Source organism: Spinacia oleracea, chromosome 1, assembly GCF_020520425.1.
Source record: "Spinacia oleracea cultivar Varoflay chromosome 1, BTI_SOV_V1, whole genome shotgun sequence".
Classification (NCBI taxonomy): domain Eukaryota; kingdom Viridiplantae; phylum Streptophyta; class Magnoliopsida; order Caryophyllales; family Amaranthaceae; genus Spinacia; species Spinacia oleracea.
In genome coordinates, this window is record NC_079487.1 from 66,022,930 (window position 1) to 66,040,549 (window position 17,620).

Here is a 17,620-nt window from a genome sequence, read left to right on the forward strand (position 1 = left end):
TCCATTGAAAATAAAATGATCAAATCATTTATTTTACTTCGTATGTGATTGTTCTCTTTGAACCAAATCTTTGGTAATAGGCTTAACTGCAGCTTCTGCTTTCTTGTTACTTCTCACTGATTTTGGGAGATGTTTAGCTGAAGAATTTTATCAAACCATTTACTATTATATCTTCGTATGTGATTGGATTGACAGAGCTAACAACAGGTTTAGTTTATATTCAGCTTTTGCAAATTTCTTGAAAAATTTATCATGATCTCTTTTTCTTAATTTTGATCTGATTTCAACCGATTTCTTTCCAAAGTAATCAAACAATAAAACAATCACATGTCATTATTCTCATTTCTCAGCAATACATAGCACACATATATAGAAGGATATGAAAGGCAGAAAAGGTTGTAAGTAAGGTCTCTCACCAACATTGAAGAAGTAAAAAATTCCCAGAAAACAAGCTAAAAGAAGAGATGAACCACTAGAAACAGAGATTACAGTGATAACACTGTAATTGTCAAATGTTTTCGATCTCCAGTTTAGTGATTCTCCTTTCCGAGCAAAGCAAGGAGGAAAGGCTCGTAGTCCCAGTGAGTTTCCTTGATCACAACTTCCTCCAAGGTCTTACTGTGTCTCTGGTGGAATAAATCCTTAATCTCTCCCAAGTCCTTTTCAGCCCTTGTTACTATGACTCTAGTCAGTGCATCCTCATCAGTTCCGTGCTTCATTAGCGCATCAGTAAGAACCTAATGATGATTTCAGATGCATAATGAGTTTACACTTTCATTTTAAACATGAAAATACTTGAGGCTATATTATCAAAACATACACAAGCTAGCTACCTACCTGTTCCAAATACTCCTGGGGGGACTTGATGCATCGAATAGCAGCTTGGAGTGCTACGACGAAGTCCTTATCGTGATCGGAATCCAAAACCTGTGGAAATTATTTTTCCCTTTTCATATCCAAAAGAACAAATTTCTTTTCATATAAGTTGAGACGAGTTCTGATAAGGAAAAACATATCAGAAAGTTCAAAGGTCTACGGGTTCATTTAGGGCTATACAAGTTCAAATTTCAACTAAAGAAGTTCATACAAGGAAAAATGATAAGAAAAACAAGATTTCATGAGTTTAAATAAGGGGTTTTAAGTTGTAAAGAACGGTGCCTAAGTGTTGTAATGATTGTTAGTGCACCTCAACAATGGGAGTGCCATGAATATCTCCAAAGCGGTAAAAGGTTGAAATGAGATGAGCCTTGCTCCTTGTGGTCAGGATCCTTATGATCTCATCATGGTTGTATTCCTTATCTTTGATACAATCTTGAAGGATTTCAGCCTCTTTCTCAACCAATTTTGGGTCTGACACTTGAGTCTCATGCCTGTGAACACTAACTAGAAGAAGTAGCAGCTGCAACAATATTGAATATTAGGAAATTTTGACTATGCCAAATCTAACAACAACTTAACATGATCAATGGCACTGATATGAGAACTTGCCTTGCGCATGTCACCAGAGTAATGACAAGCAACTTCTTCCTCGAGGCTATAGTTGTATCGAACCTGATAGGCCCGCTTGATTGCCAACAGTTCTTCAGCAGATGAGAGGCAAGAGATTTCGATGATTACTCGGAAATCACCTTTCTTCAATGCATCATGGGCTAGAACAGCCTCCCGGTCACAAGGGTCCAACATCCATCTATATACTGCTTTCTACAATACATTAAGTTGAGAAATTTAGTGCAACTAGGCTAAGATACCCTGTGCTCCAAAATAATAGGTCACATCCACTTTATTGGGTGCTCGTGTTAGAAAAAGTATGTGTCTAATGAGGAGAGGCGGCATGCTGTGATGTGTGAGCAAACACATCACAGCGCCAAACATGAACCATTTCTTTTAAAAAGAGTACCATTCATTAAAAAAAGAGTACCATTTCGTTAAACAGAGTACCATTTCGATAAAAACATGTATCATTTCATTACATAGAATACCATTTCAAAAAAAACAAAGTACCATTTCGATTAAAACGCGTACCATTTCGATTAAAGCATGTACCATTTTATTGGATTTTTTTGCTGTTATGTTTTTGTGCAAACCGCGATTTTTACTTCCTCTGTATCTAAGTGTCTAACTGAACTATTATGACCAAGAATAAAGTGTCAATTACTCATCCGGTCATACCCATACCCCTGTCTTAGTGTCAAGGATCGCAACATAGGGACCATATTTTCACTTCCAAATTTTGAAATTGAACTTTAGTTAAAATCATTAAATCTAATTCACAGAGACACGACGGTAAATATTTAGTCACCTCAAAATTCCCAGAAAGCTCTTTCTCAAAACGCTGAATAAGATTTTCATTGTACATTTCTTCATATGCTTCCTTGATCAGCTTTTTCTGGGCTGCATTCCGATGACAGATAATTTCGATAATTCCCTTCTCATTGGTTCCCCATCCTGCATTTTCAATCAAATTAATTATCCAACATCAGTGATTAGAACATGACTAAGCATCAAATAATCCGTATTTGGTTAGATCAAGATGGACAAAATAAAGTCAACTTAAGCCAATTAAAATCAAGTCTTAACAAAACGAATATCAGTGACTATAAAAATAAAACCTACTAAACAGAGATCAAAATCAACGTTGGATGATGATGGATTACCTTCACAAGCTTTCCTAAGGGCTTCAGCATCAGCAATGGGATCAGCATGTTGAGGGGCAACGAGGGTAGCCATCGTAATAATTTTTATGAATTTGAGATAATTTCTTCCAAAAAAATTTGGGTTGAATAATGTAGTAGCTACAACTCTACAAGCCTACGACTACAAGAAACAGGATAACATGTCTTAAGTAAGACCATCCACGGCCCACCATGCATAGAATATTACTCCGTAGAATGCAATAATGGATTCTAGTCGTCTCAAAAGTTTTTATTATATTGCGCCTGATTACGACTGAGTTGTCCAAAACACGTTTTATTTTTCTAGGTGTTCATCTTATTAAGTTTCTATTAAATTAGAAAATAATAAAATAAAATTAGATTAGCTCGTTTGAGAAGTCAAACCGAACCTAAGCTCCATTCTATACTTATTTTTCCCAAACTTATTTTTAATTCGAAAATGATAAAGGGTCGTAACATGCGATCTTTAAGCCGTGTCAGTGTGTCACAATGATAACATGGTATGCCTATGTGTCGTGATTTAAATTGAAAATTAAAATATTTAACTTATATGTATAACTTATTATACATGTTCAAAAAAAAGGATAGGAAAATCTTAATATTTAACTAGATTTTAACCCGTGCGATGCACGGATTCTATTAAATTATTAAGTTAAAATAAAGCTATCATATAAGTATTTGATTTTGGATTAGATAAAACTATCAAACTGCTGTATTTATATATTAGATTAATAAGTGTTTGATTTTGAATTGAATTTCATTTTAGATTTATTTTTTTAATTGTTAGAGTGGTTGATTTTGGATAGAGTTGTATTACTTGTATATACGTAGTATTCGTAATTATTTAATAAAAATATCTACGTGTAACCTAATAATTTATCTACGTGGCACTCAACTTTTTTAATTCATAAATAATTTTGAAATCTTATTCTTCATTCGTCAAAACCATTAGGTTTCCCACGTGGCGCTCTAATATTGGATTAGTGTTTGATTTTGGATTGAATTTTATTTTACATTAGTGTTTGATTTTGGATTGAAATTTATTTTAGATTAGTGTTTGATTTTGGAATGAATTTTATTTTTGATTTATTTTTTAATTAGTAGAGTTTTGAATGGAGTTGTATATATTAGTAATTAATTAATTAAAATATCTATGTGGCACCAAATTAATTATCTACGTGGCACTCGATTTTTTTAATTCAAAAATAAATTTAAAATCTTATTTTTCATTGGTCGAAACCATTTGTAATCCTATGTGGCGCTCTAATAGTTCATCAAATATGCCTCCTTTATATATATATATATATATATATATATATATATATATATATATATATATATATATATAATTATTTTTTATTTTGGATTGAATTTCATTTTAAATTTATTTTTTAATTATTAGAGTGTTTAATTTTGGATGAAATTGTATACGTGTATTATTAATAATTAATTAAAAAAATATACGCGGCGCCTAATGATTTATCTACGTGGAATTTGACTTTTTTAATTCCAAAATAATTTCAAAATATTATTTTTCATTGGCCGAAAGCATTGGATTTCCTACGTGGCGCTCTAATATTGGATTAGTGTTTGATTTTATATCGAATTTTATTTTATATTAATGTTTCATTTTGGATTAATTTTATTTTAAATTTATTTTTTTTATTATTAGAGTGTTTGATTTTGGATGGAATTGTATATATTATTAATCAATTAATTAAAATTTCTATGTGGCACCTAATTAATTATCTATGTGACACTTAATTTTTTTAATTCAAAAATAAATTAAAAATCTTATTTTTCATTGGCCGAAAGCATTGGATTTCCTACGTGGCGCTCTAATATTGGATTAGTGTTTGATTTTATATTAAATTTTATTTTCGATTAATGTTTGCTTTTTTGGATTAACTTTATTTTAGATTTATATTTTTATTATTAGAGTGTTTGATTTTGGATGGAGTTGTATATATTATTAATTAATTAATTAAAATATCTATGTGGCACCTAATTAATTATCTATGTGGCACTTGATTTTTTTAATTCAATAATAAAGTAGAAATCTTATTTTTCATTGGCCGAAACCAATAGTAATCCTAGGTGGCGCTCTAATATTTCAGCAAATATGCCTCCTTTATATATATATATATATATATATATATATATATATATATATATATATATATATATATATATATATTTGTTTTTTCTTCTGTATGTCGACTACCTTATTTACATATTTTAACAGTAAAAATATTTAATTGTTAGTAAAAATATTTTGATGACGCACAACCTACGTGTACATATATGTACCAATTAAACTCTGACACGTAAGATTGCGACATTTATCGTCACTTTTTAATTTATCTGAACTTAATTTCTTTGAAATAAACTTATTTTGTCGGAAATAAACCTATTTATGTGTGAAAATGGATGAATAAAACTTATTTTTTATGAAATTATTTTATATGAACTCTTATCTTAACACCTCCTTATGTAAGAACATTTATACCTAGTCTATAAAAAGGATAACCATTGATTATTATATGACAAGTGTCACCTCCATCTTTCATCCATAATTTATTTTTTTCAAATTTTCTTTTTGTGGTTTGTTATACGAAGTACTTATTTTACAGGTTCAACACCTCTTTCACTCTATCTTGCTCATTCAACTTCAATTCACCATTTAATTTATACATTCGATCATTCAACCTCTTCCACTCCATTTCCCGCTTTAACACTCATAATCCACCATCTAATTTATTCGGAGTACATTTATTTCAACTTTCAAATTTCACCTCTATATAAATCATATATTCGCACTAAAATCGCAAATCCTCAATAAAATTAGCACTTTAAAAGACGACTTAATAACCACTGTATAAGTGTCCGTTCATTGAACGGGCTCAAAAACTAGTTCTTATCAATAAGAAGTTAAGAACACATTCTAAGCGATCCTACGTCTATTATTAGCGCTAAGTAATGGCAAAGTTGTAAATATTCTATCCTTCTCCTTTTACTCAAATTAATGCCTAATAACGTCTGATATTTCTCTCTCTAAAATATAAACCCTCTGATTTTCTCTCAAACCATTTTCTCTCTCTTCATAACCCACCGAGATTCCCAATTCCCCCCCCCCCCAACTTCTACAGACTCAAGCCTATTTCTAGCAAGGTTTCGCTAATTCTTCTAGTATTCTTCAACAAATCCGTAAATTCCTTCCAATTTGCTAACCAGAAATTCAATTTTTTGAGTTCGATCAAAGGTTGGAGATTAATCAAGGAGAAGAAGCGAAAAATCCAGTAAAAAAATATGAAAGAAGAAAAGTAGGTAATATTATGCAAATTTCGAATTATTATAGTTCTTTTTAGTACTTAATTTGAGTTAATTTATGTTTACTTTTTATTTGGAGGAAAAACGTTGAAAAGCAATCTAAAGATGCGCGAATCAGAAAATCCAAAAACTCGTAATTAAATAGGTAGATTTAATGTTCTAATCTCTTTGTGATGATCGTTTAGTTGTTGATTTAATTTTTCTGAATTTTTGTGTGTTTAGTCTCTTTATTTCTTAATTAATTGTCAATGTTTTGGAATTATTTATGAATTTTTAAGTTTCTTATTTATGATTTTTTCTGAATTATTTATGATTATTAATTTCTGTATTATTTGTAAATAATACTGTATTATTCTTGAATATATAGTACAGTTGGAGAGTTTCTAATTTTTTGAATTCATGAAGTAATTCTTGATGTTCTAAAACTGACAATGATTTGTTCTAAATTTTTAATTGGCATAATTTCAAATATTGGTTAATATTTCATCGTCACAATTCTTTAGAACATGAAGGTTCACTTTTAGAACATTAGGTTTCACTTTTTAGAACATGAATGTTTACTCTTTAGAACGTGTGTAAGGGATTTTATTTATATTTTTATAGGACAATCCCTACGGCTTTTGAAATTTTGAATCTTGAAGGAGTCGCCACCAAACAGTTTAAGGGTCTGGTTTGGAAGGACCAAAATTGACTCTTTTGGATAAGGCATTGAATCTTGAAACCGAATATGTGAGATTCTGGTACGGGAATGAACCACTTATTTTGGCAAGCTTTAGAAATACATTCGAACACAAGACAAGGATCGTTTTCGTGAAATACTAATCATGACACTAAGTTGGTTGAATCATGCATTTTAGAACATTGAAATTGCTACTTGTACATGGTCACTTTGCTTTAAAGTTAATTAAGGGAACCTGAGGCCGGTTTGTCCAAAAATTATATTTGTTAAGCGTGATGTAACCTTTTGTATATTGTTGTATTTAGCATGTTAGGTGATGAAAGAGATACACATGTAAAGCATCATCACAAATAAAAGGAATTATCGAAATACGTACAAAACCACATCGCCTTGAAAAGACGAGTAAAGTGTGCGATATTGAAATTGCGATATTGAAATTGTGGAATTGAAATTGCGATATTGAAATTGCGATATTGAAATGACGATATTGAAGTTGTACTATTGTATTTGAAATCCGAACGTCAAGCAACTTCTTAATAATAAGTGAGCCCGACACGGATTCAATTCTCTAGAAAATCTTAACTTTAGACGAGTTTCTCATCTTGAAGCATCATTGATTTTGAATATAGAATTTGAAATGAACCTTGAACTTGAATATAGAACTTAAATATTGAAATTAGGAGTTTTGAATCTTAAAGATTAGACATTTCCATGTTAAAAGGCCTCACCTTTAATATGCTCCATGACTTGAAATTGATTCTAGTTTAGGGAGAAGTTGATCTCACTTAAACATCATTGAATATTGAATATAGAACTTGAATATTGATGATAGAAATTGAAATGCTCATGTGTTCTAGTTTGGAAAAGGGTTTTCACTTTCCCAAACATCCTTGAACTTGTATAAAGTTGAGGTTTGTTTTGAAGATTTGAAGATGATTGTTGTAAGGAATACTTTCAAGGATGAAAGCTTCAACTTACTAATCATGTTTTTGAAAACAAAGCATAAAGATTGAAACTTGTAGAAGGAGCTTGGATGATCATTTGAGGGGGGTTTCAAGTATGAAGCTCCTCCAAATATTACTCCTTTTTTGACATTTCCTAGTTCAAGTGTGTATGAATCAACACAAGAACATCATAGGATTAGTAAACTTGAAATTAGAAAGGTAGAAACTTTGATTGAATCATGGTAATTTGTATTAGGGATTCGGTTTAGCTTTCTAGGTTTAGGCTAGATTTTCGATTTGTACTCCCTATTGCTTTGATATTTTAGAAAATTGTAGGAAATGAAAGTTTTAAAATTCAATTTGTGTTTAAGTTTTGAGAGGAAAACCCACTATTACGACATTCTATTGTATTGTTCCCCCCTCTCTTTTGGGTGAAAATGAGGGGCTTAAATTGGAGATTATGCGGCTAAACGCTAAGCCACGTCAGCTCCCAGCACAAGGGCAGCGCCTGGTGCAGGTGACGTGTCTCAGATCCCGCCAAACAAGGACGATGACGTCGTCCCTTTCTTAGGTATTGTAGCTTTGTACTTTGTACGAATTTTGGAGCGTAGATTTATTTGGTGGTTAAGGCATTTTGCGACTAAAAACACAGCTATTCGCATCCGGGTTTTGTATTTTGGACTCAGTTTTACGGGACGGGGCCCGGCATGCTCGGTTTTATAGGTCGGCGCCCGATTTTTTATTGCTTAATGGCATTTCGACTGGAAACAACCTTGTAAAACCAATGGAGATGTCTATTGGGTGAGATTGTGTTTGGATTTTGAATTTGATTTTTGGAAATTGAATTTTGTACCAAGTTTCGGAATGGAAATGGGCTCGGGAATTGGACTTTGGATTTTGGATTTTGGAACATATCTTAGCAATTAGGACTTCCGCACGGAGTTGTACCAACAACCTAGCAAGGGTAATAGTTTCGTCACTATCCCATTAGGGGAGACACGAATTAGGTGTCTACAGAAGCCCCCACTTTGACTGAGCGTTCGGTTAGGAAAGTGAAAGTCAAAGTTTTCGAAAAGAGACGGGGAATAGTCAAGATGTTCTACAATCAATACCATTCTTTGTACGCCGGTACCTGCACATGACAAGTGTTAGAAAAAGGATAGAGTCTACCTCCGTGCGGCTTGACGACTCTAATCTTCCTATGGATCGCACTTCTTTACCGCCTTTGACTTAGAGCGGAGCTTGGCATCGAAAATTTTGAATTTTGAACCTTGAACTTTGAATTCAAAATTTTTAATTTTGAATTTGAACACCCGGAGTGAATCCACTGGGTTTTATACTTGCTTCGAATGCCGTCTGAGGCTTGAACCGCTGGGGAATATGAAAGAGTTTTTGATCGACTCTTGGGTTTTGAATTTCTTTGACTTTCCCGAAGCTTGGGTCTGTTGGGAGTAAAAAGCTTAAATCCGCATGTTTTTCGGCCTTCGTATGCTTGAGATATTTATTTGTTGATGCTGGCGGAACAGATGTATACCCATATTCATCGGAAAGTAGCATGATTCGACGTTTGATGCTTGGTGCAGAAAATCGTAGCAGCAAAGTAAACATAATCAGCACCGATGACCGTGCTAAGATTCCGCGCATGGCTAGTCAGGGCATGCGTCTGGCGCAAGGCCAGCGCCCAGCGCAGGGGCTGTGCATATATACCCCCTCCGTGTGCTCTTGGCCAAACACATTTCATACTTCTTACTTCTTTCTCTCAAAGTTCAAGTGTCTCTCCCCTTGATCTCGTGGTTTTTGCATTTCCTCTACACTTGTCCATGTAAGTATCTTAGTTTTTTTTTTGAAATTAGGATTGAATGTAGGATAAATTCTTGTACTTGAAATGGTTTTGCACTTGTTGATGTTGTACTTGTATCCTGAGAATGTTTGGATGGTAGTAGGCTTCTTATATTTTGTATGGAAAATTGTTAGGTAGCCACCTTGAACTTGAACTGTTGGAACTTTGTACGATTTAAACTTGAACTCTTGCACTTTTGAATTCTGTACCTAGAACTTGTAGAGAAATATTTCACCAGGGACCTTTATGAATCTTGTATATAAATAGGTTAGGATAGCCTAGACGTCGGTGTAGACCTTAGATACCTGCTTCGGCATGGATAGCCTAGGCATTGGTGTAGACCTCGAATACCTGCTTCGGCAAGGATAGCCTAGGCGTTGGTGTAGACCTTGAATAGTCCCTTAAAATAAAAGTCCCTGGCTAGACTCGTATGGCCACTGGGGATTTTTAGGCTCTTGAACTTTTTTGTATGGGTTAGTATAAGATAGCCTCCAGGCTTGGATGTTTAATTTTTGTATTTTGACTGCTTTAGTATGCCTCATCACACTTGGAGGAAGCTTGCTGAATGCTCGAGCAGCCGAGCGGCTATGGAGGATACTTGTGACAACGAAGCAGCTGAGATAGAGGCACTCCCCTCAAGAATGACCCCTAGGGGAAGACCTACTTTTGATGGTCGTGGCTGGCAGCCAACGAACCTTGTATTCCACCCGAGATATCACTTGTCTCAGTAGCCACATGCCGGCTTGGTATGCCTCGCACTCTACTTTTGAACTTGCTACTTGAATTGTATAGGTTTGTACTGATCCACCCTTTTTATAGACTGATATGACAGGGATCCGAGTGTTCTGGTCTCTGGATGAGCTCTTGACTGTCTCTCAGACCAATTTAATTTGATGTCGAGGAGACCCGAGTGATTTAGCCTCATACTGGTTTTGCTGCCTTCTAGGAGGCGATCCGAGGTTTTGTGGGGATGACGGGCGTCAAAGCCCGGACACATGCTCTTTTTGAGTGGTGGTGGGACACCACTGGCACGTTTCATATGAGTTAGGGGGAGATCACCATCACTCCCTTTGAGTTTGCCATGATTTACGGCCTCCCATTTTCTAAGGTGGAGGTCGTTTTCGACTCCAGCTTGACATGGAGATCTGCTGGCGTCAGGGGCTTGATTGGCCCAGTTGTAGACTTGATCACTAATAATGACATTGCTGCTTCAGTGAAGGTGATTTTGGAGGGCATTGGAATGGTTGGTATTACAGCGGAGTAGAAGGTTCATCTCTTTCTTCTATCACTTGTAGGCCGAGTGATTTCCACTGGCAGGAGTAGTCGTGGAAGTCTTTGAGTGACTTGCGGGTTGTCTCAGGCCTCGGCTAGGGTAGCTTGGCATATAGCCACCTTTTTTACGAGATGAAGAATGCTTCGAGGACTGCCCCGGAGAGCTCGGTTGGCATAGCCGCCATGTGGAGAGTGCTGGAGGTTTGGGAACTCCTTGAACTTGTATTTTTTTACTTGTATTTTATATGTTGTATTTCGTATGCATAAGACTGATTGACGTCTCGTTTTCTTTAGAAGATTTTGGCGTATGAGCATTTTCCTGGAATGACACCTGCTCGCCCTGGAGTTGCAGCTTACCCGTTTGCTGCCTCTTGTGAAGGAGCGGAGCGTAGTAGGATGACTGTAGCATCTTTCCGCAGAGCTTTGCGGGTCACATCTTTTGAGGAGGTGCATTTGCATTTTGTAAGATCTTGTACCAATTGTATTTTGTATATTGACTGAGCTGTCTGCTTTGTAGGTGTGTTGGCGCCCATTTTCGGACGTACCCATATCTGCTTCGGCTATGCGATCCTACTTCTTGTCTGGGCGACGGGTACTGATCCCAGGGATTTATCTCCCCATATGGTATCTGGGTGAGCGGGTGACTCTCCAGCATAGTACTGTAGGTCGGCTCGTTCCTTTGGATCCTCCAGAGTCCATGATGCTGAAGGCTGTCGAGGTTTCTCGGGTCTATGTGGAGGCCGTGGAGGCCATGGAGGCTGGTGGTGATTCCCTTTGTCTCCCATGGGAGAAATTTGTGAAGGAAACAATGCCCTTGGTCCAAGTCTGCATTTAATGCTAAGTCTAATAAATGCAGTTCAGTATTAATTAACAAGTTAATAATTCAGTGAGATCAAGTGAACAAATTGTTTGACATGGAAACTTCTGAAATATTTGTTTCGCGTGATGTCAAATTTTATGAAATCAAATTTCCGTTTGATATTAAGCATGATGATGTAATTGGGGATGATTTTAATTGGGGATTCAAATGTGGTGAGCAACAGGAATTTGGATATTGATTTTGGTTTCTTAGATGATTTGTCAAATAAATTGGATAATGATAATGTTGACATTGAGGAGCCAACCCTTGGTGAGCCAGTGGACTTTGCGGTCCCTATTTTGCAGCCCAATTCAGCGCTGGCCCAAGCAGATTCTCTCCAGCCTGCCTTGTAGTCTCCACCAACAAGGCCAAGTTTTGGTTTGGACCATGGCCCAAGTTCTTCTTTGGCGAGCTCTCCTTCCCTTGCCAACCCACTGCCCGTGCCAGCTACTACTTCTGGGCCGTCTGGCCAGCAAGCCCAAACCGTGCCACCTACTGCTTCTGCACTACAACAATTTCCGTGTTTTGGCGACGCGTTTTTGGCTAATTAGCGACGCTAATAGGCGTCGAGAAAATTTCCCTCGACGCCTGCAATTATCGTCGAGGAAAACTTAGTCGAGAATTCTCGACGCCTTTAAGCGTCGAGATTTTGGACGCCTGACGCTGTCCAGGAAGTCTTTGGGGCGTCGAGATTTGGGACTCCTTACGCTGTCCACGAAGTCTTTGGGGCGTCGAGAATAGCGACGCCTTACAGCGTCGTCTTTTTCTTTATGCGTCGAAAATTATGACGTCATATGCTGTCCATAAAATAACAAGGCGTCGAGGTCCTCGACGCCTTACTGCGTCTTAAGATGTGTGTTAGGCGTGGATCAAAATTGTTTGCCGACACCTTCCTGGGTCCCTATTAATAACCCGCCATGTTCCGAATTTTGCCGACCCCTTTTTGCGTCGACCTGTTGTAAATACTAGACTTTTAACCGTGCACTTTTCCCCCCCTTATTTAGGATCTATAGATATCATACGAGAAAAACAATTAAAATTAAGATAATAATCAGTGCTAAAATTAGACAAACGAGGTTTTAAAAAGTGAAATCATATATTTATATATGGTGTATGTTACAATGTATGAGAACGTGCTACATAACTTACAACGTTTGTTTCAATATTGACATATTGACCATTATTGGCTGCTAAAATAAATAATAAATTAAATAGAAAGGCAAATAAGCCACATATTGCATTAAAACATCTAAATTTGCAGATTCTAGCACTCTCTCTATTTGCAAATCTGGAGTTGCCGCATATCATCCTTGTCACACGCTAAATAACCTTGGAAAGAAAAGACGGGTTAAATCAGTCCAAGTCATAACTAACAAACATCACTTGTTCAATTTAGAAACGGTTAAAATAAACTTATTTACATGAAGCCTGTAACCCTTGCGCCCCATACATCGTTTCTACGATCTCACCAACATGAACATCATCCACTGGCTTTACACCCAGAAGATCACACGCCTTCAGAAATATTGTTGGATTTGGCTTCTCAGCAGCAACCCGTTAGAGAAATCCAGTTCAAACTCAATAATGTACAGACATTTCCAAGTAAAATCCGACTGATAGCCAGTTAGTTTTGCTGAAACGATCATAACATCAAACCAATGTTCACAATTCAGAACCCTCAACAGAGGTCTTAATCGAGTATCGAAGTTTGAGACAACGACTTTTACACCTACATTTCTCACAGCCTGAAATACATACCCTGTATTTGGTGGCAACGATGCCATGAGCAGGAATGTTATGCTATTGTCTCAAAATTGCACTTAGTTTTGTTACTGTATAGTCAGATAACCAACCTGACTGGTTGATCCTTGTGTCTTTGTATCTGATAAGCGAAGCAAAAGAGATGATCTAGACGGAAAGAAAGGAAGTCCAAAGAAGAATACAAGAAAATGATTAAATGGCAAAGGAAAGACAAATACAGCAGAGATAATAGTTATTTGAGGAAACATAAAATTCAGTAAGAACTTCACACCTCCTAGTGATTGTTCATACTGTCGGAGCTGCTTTATTAAGCCAGAATCAGGGGATGCCTGCGATCTTTTGCTTCTCACGTATTCAAGAGCTTGAGATATAGTCATGCAGCGCTTCTTGATCAGATAAGTAAGAATTATTATCACACTGCACCACAAAAGAAATAACTCATAGTATTTTATCTACTTTCAGTATCAGCAACGAGAAATACTCCTTTCACTTTCAAATTGAGAAAAATATCGGTAAACAGAAAGGATAGGGTCAGGGAAGGGCCAGTCCAGTACTCTTTCTAGCGACTTTTTCTATTAGAATATAAACTCCATCACCAATGTCCTGCAATTAACAGTTTAGTTAGCACTTAGCAACAACAAATACAAAACAAAGCTTCCATATTACTAAAATTCAACATTAACATTTAGTAAAAAATGAACACGAGTCGATATTAAACTCAGACAAAACAATACCAAATCAAGTTGGTTTAATTTAGAAAATGTTGACGGTGATAAAAGAGTGTCATGTCTAACTCACTTAAACTTTGAATATCAGCAAAAGTACCAAATCCAGCTAGATTATTACGAAGTATATCACATCACCACACCACGAACTACAAGTTATTCCAATTCAAAAAAGAAACCACCTCCGAATTTCAAGAGTAACAACAGAAAAATACAGAAAACGTCACATCACCAATGAATCACATGAACAAAAAGATTACTGCCACACCAATGAACAGAAAATATGCCAGACAGAAGTATTCGCTTCAAAAACAGGAAATTCATAGGCTAAAGGAGTTTCATGCTCTTCCTTTTTCAAGTTGCTAAGCCATTATTCAACAATTAGCTTGGATTTAGTTTCTTATCGCAACATATATCAGATCCTAAATCTATTTGGTTTAGAGAAATCTGTCTATAAAAACATGCTCCAGGCAAAATTTTAGCACTAAAAGAACATGCTGGAAATGGATAAACCTGACCACCATGAGACCATGATGAAAGACGGAAATGGAAAGCTCCGCCATGGGAGAATCAATCTCTGAAAGCTTGTTCAACTATGAGATCCGTCAACTAAATCAAAAGAAAGAAGGAAATTGATTGTAAGGGGCTTAGAAATGTAGATCTGGAACTTTCAAAGTGATAGAGAAAGAGAAGGTTATGAGGTTAGGGTTGAGGAGAACGGGGACGGGGAATGGGGCTGCTCTCACAGAAAAAGAAAACGGGACCTAAATATGACCACGTGCGGGGCATGTGCTTTCCTAGTAGTATCTCAGACACCTATAGTAGACGGGAAAATAGGAAGACGCAGGAAGGCGTCGAGAAAACATGCAAACAACAATTTAATGCTAACGGTTCTCCCTCAGCGTCGAGGACTTGGTGTCGACAAATGGTGTATTTTGTAGTAGTGCTTCATCATCATCAAATTTGAAGCTTTTCATGATAAGCATCCTTATTCCTTAACTCACAACTACAACTGTCATGCCAAGCTTAGTCTTGGTTGACCAACACATGTTTATTTTCCATGAACATTATTATCAATTTAATTTCCTACAGCATTCCAAACTTCACATTCAGCTGCTGGCCATAATGAAAGTCAAAATTTGGCTTTAACTTTAAATAAGGGGGAAATTTCAGAACAAATTTAGCATCTGACTTGTTTTGCACACAAACCTCAGTATAGACAAAATCATGTACAGTATAAATCAACATCCATAAAGCAAGCCATTTAAAAAGGGAAGAAGCATAATACCAACGCGCAAGACTACACAGTGAGAAACTAATCACAAAGGAGAGTGAAGATACAGGAGAGGATCAGCGGAAGTGTGAAGAAGAAAAAGGTTACCAATCATTTCTTCCTTCATCTTTTCCGCCTTTTCTCGGGCTAATGGCTCCATTCGAACAATGTTCCTCCTAGCCTGCTCATTTGAAGCTTCCACTTCCAATATTTTTTTCATATCTGCAAGGTATCCAAATTTAACCACCATAACGGTATAGATGCACAAGTATATCACAGTATGCAAAATCTGTTTTTAGACATTACAAAAATATCATCACTTTAGTAAAAAAAGTCTCATAACAAATTCGCAACTCACCAGAGATGGCCTCTTCATATCGTTCAAGCTTTTCATAAGCCTCTCCTCTCCTGAGAAGAGCTTTGACATATGCTGGATTTAGTTCTATAGCTTTTGAACATTCCTTGACTGTCTCATCATACTTTCCCTGAAAGAGCAATATGCAAAAGAATCTAATTAAACAGCTAAAAGCCACAATCAGAGGAGGAGACTGCCTTCTCCGAAAGAACACTAGAGTTCTTAAAGGAAGCAAACATGTAGAAACACATAGATACAACATATTGGAGTGGGGAGGGGAGTTATGTGTTCAAGAGAGATGGATGACCAAATTCTAAGTCCTTGTATCTAATGCCCGGACAGTGTTAACCCAGAATAAGAAAGAAAGCTACCCATCCCCCCCTCCCTCTCTGTATGGAAGATATTAGAGACATCTGGCTCTCCAGCAGAACCTATCAGCTATCTATATTAACCCTTTTCTAAAAGACCGGATCAGAAATTGGAAATTGGAAATCTGAAATCTGAAATGGTTTCATTTTCAGCAATCCTTCCAATGACATAAACCAACAGTATCAAAACACCAAACAAAACGAAAGAAGTTGAAACGACTACGTTTCATAAACAACCAAATATCGTCCTCAAATTGTATGTCTAAGTAACAAATACGAATTAAGAAGTACGCATTTCTCTATACAACAGAAAAATCAAACGCATAGTAGCAGGAAAAAAACCCTAAATTAAGCGAGAAGCTCAATCAATGGAAGAAAAATCAAACTCACTAGATTTTTTTTTTCAAATTCAACTTCAATTGCCAAATAACTACAAATAATGAAATCAATATTAGGTTACAATTTCGCTTAAATAATACAATTCAATAATCATAAGAGAGAGGAGAGAGAGAGAGAGAGAAAGAGCACCTGTTTCAATTGATCATCATCAAGAGCATCTTCATAAGAATCATCCTTAACAGCCGTCAATGGCGCAAATTTTTCTTGTTGTTGTTGTTCGTCGTCGCCAAAGTCGGTACCTCTATCAGAATGATCGCCTTCGCTAGCCGTTTCGAAACCATCCGTTTCTTCTTTGTTGTTGACGGAACTCGTTTCAGGTTCTAAATTGAGTTTCTTGTGGTTGATCTCTGGTGCTGCAGCAGGTTCGTCGTTTCATTGTTCGATTACCACCATATTTGAGAGATTTTCGGGGGAAAAAGAAGTTTAAATTGAGAAGGTTGAAGATGAAAAAGGCTCAAGTTTAAAATTAAAGACAAACCTTGATGAATATCAATGGCAGATTGGCAGAGAGCAGAACGGTTTCGAATTTGTAGAGAGGAGAGGTACGATGCGGTTCTTTTGGTGTTTCAGCTAATTAGGGTTAGCGAGAGATAGAGTACGTGAAGTCGTGAACAGTTTTTAGTTTTAGCGCTCATAGGCTCATAGAAAAAAAAAATTTAATTAAAAGCGCTTAAGTTCAATTTTCACTAAAATTTGAAGCGTGTATAATGTTTGATATTGGAAACACGTGCAAGGCACATGTTTTGTCGACGCCAAAATGCGTAGCGAGATATTTCGACGCCTAATGGCGTCGACAATAAGCTGTCGGCAAAATTCGCGACGCCAAAAGTCGTCGTGGAAACACGGAAATATTTTTGGCCCCCAACTCCACCCCCTTGGCGTCGAGGCTCAAGCGTCTTCAAAGAGGCCGTTTTGTAGTAGTGCTGGTCCGCCTAGCCAGCAAGCCCAGTCCACGCCTGTTGAGGTGGGTGTTGATAATCCATTTGTTAATGGACCTATTGGATTGGGTAAGGGATATCGTCTCAAGCGTCCTATTCAAGAATGATGTCACACACACTGTCCGAGCTGCGAGTCCATCCACCCGTTCATCATCCTCCACTAGCCCCTCAGGTACTCCCTACCCTATAGCACATTTTGTGAATT

At 36.5% G+C, this 17,620-nt stretch overlaps 2 protein-coding genes across 2 annotated transcripts; both read right to left on the reverse strand.

Moving 5' to 3' along the window:
• Positions 1-304: 304 nt before the first annotated feature.
• On the reverse strand, positions 305-2,820 carry LOC110798909 (annexin-like protein RJ4). The gene is made up of 6 exons (XM_022004107.2): positions 2,655-2,820; positions 2,300-2,445; positions 1,489-1,701; positions 1,187-1,399; positions 838-927; positions 305-737 (listed from the first exon to the last, which is right to left on the reverse strand). The coding sequence occupies exons 1-6, from the start codon at positions 2,725-2,727 to the stop codon at positions 531-533; spliced, it is 942 nt and encodes a 313-aa protein (XP_021859799.1). The 5' UTR covers positions 2,728-2,820; the 3' UTR covers positions 305-530.
• Positions 2,821-12,673: 9,853 nt separating this feature from the next.
• LOC130465410 (uncharacterized) lies at positions 12,674-16,846 on the reverse strand (the record flags this gene model as incomplete). The annotated part of the gene is made up of 6 exons (XM_056834152.1): positions 12,674-12,925; positions 13,018-13,504; positions 13,629-14,691; positions 15,371-15,577; positions 15,714-15,840; positions 16,607-16,846. Coding segments are annotated over 3 exons (543 nt in total), but the record flags the coding sequence as incomplete, so codon positions are not given.
• Between the last annotated feature and the right edge of the window lie 774 nt (positions 16,847-17,620).

Excerpts from the sequence above, each read along its gene's own strand:
- LOC110798909 (XM_022004107.2), bottom strand. The coding sequence starts at position 2,727 with ATGGCTACCCTCGTTGCCCCTCAACATGCTGATCCCATTGCTGATGCT. Across the intron at positions 2,446-2,654 it reads CCTTAGGAAAGCTTGTGAAG|GATGGGGAACCAATGAGAAG; the intron begins GTAATCCATCAT and ends TTGAAAATGCAG. Across the intron at positions 1,702-2,299 it reads AGCTTTCTGGGAATTTTGAG|AAAGCAGTATATAGATGGAT; the intron begins GTGACTAAATAT and ends AATGTATTGTAG.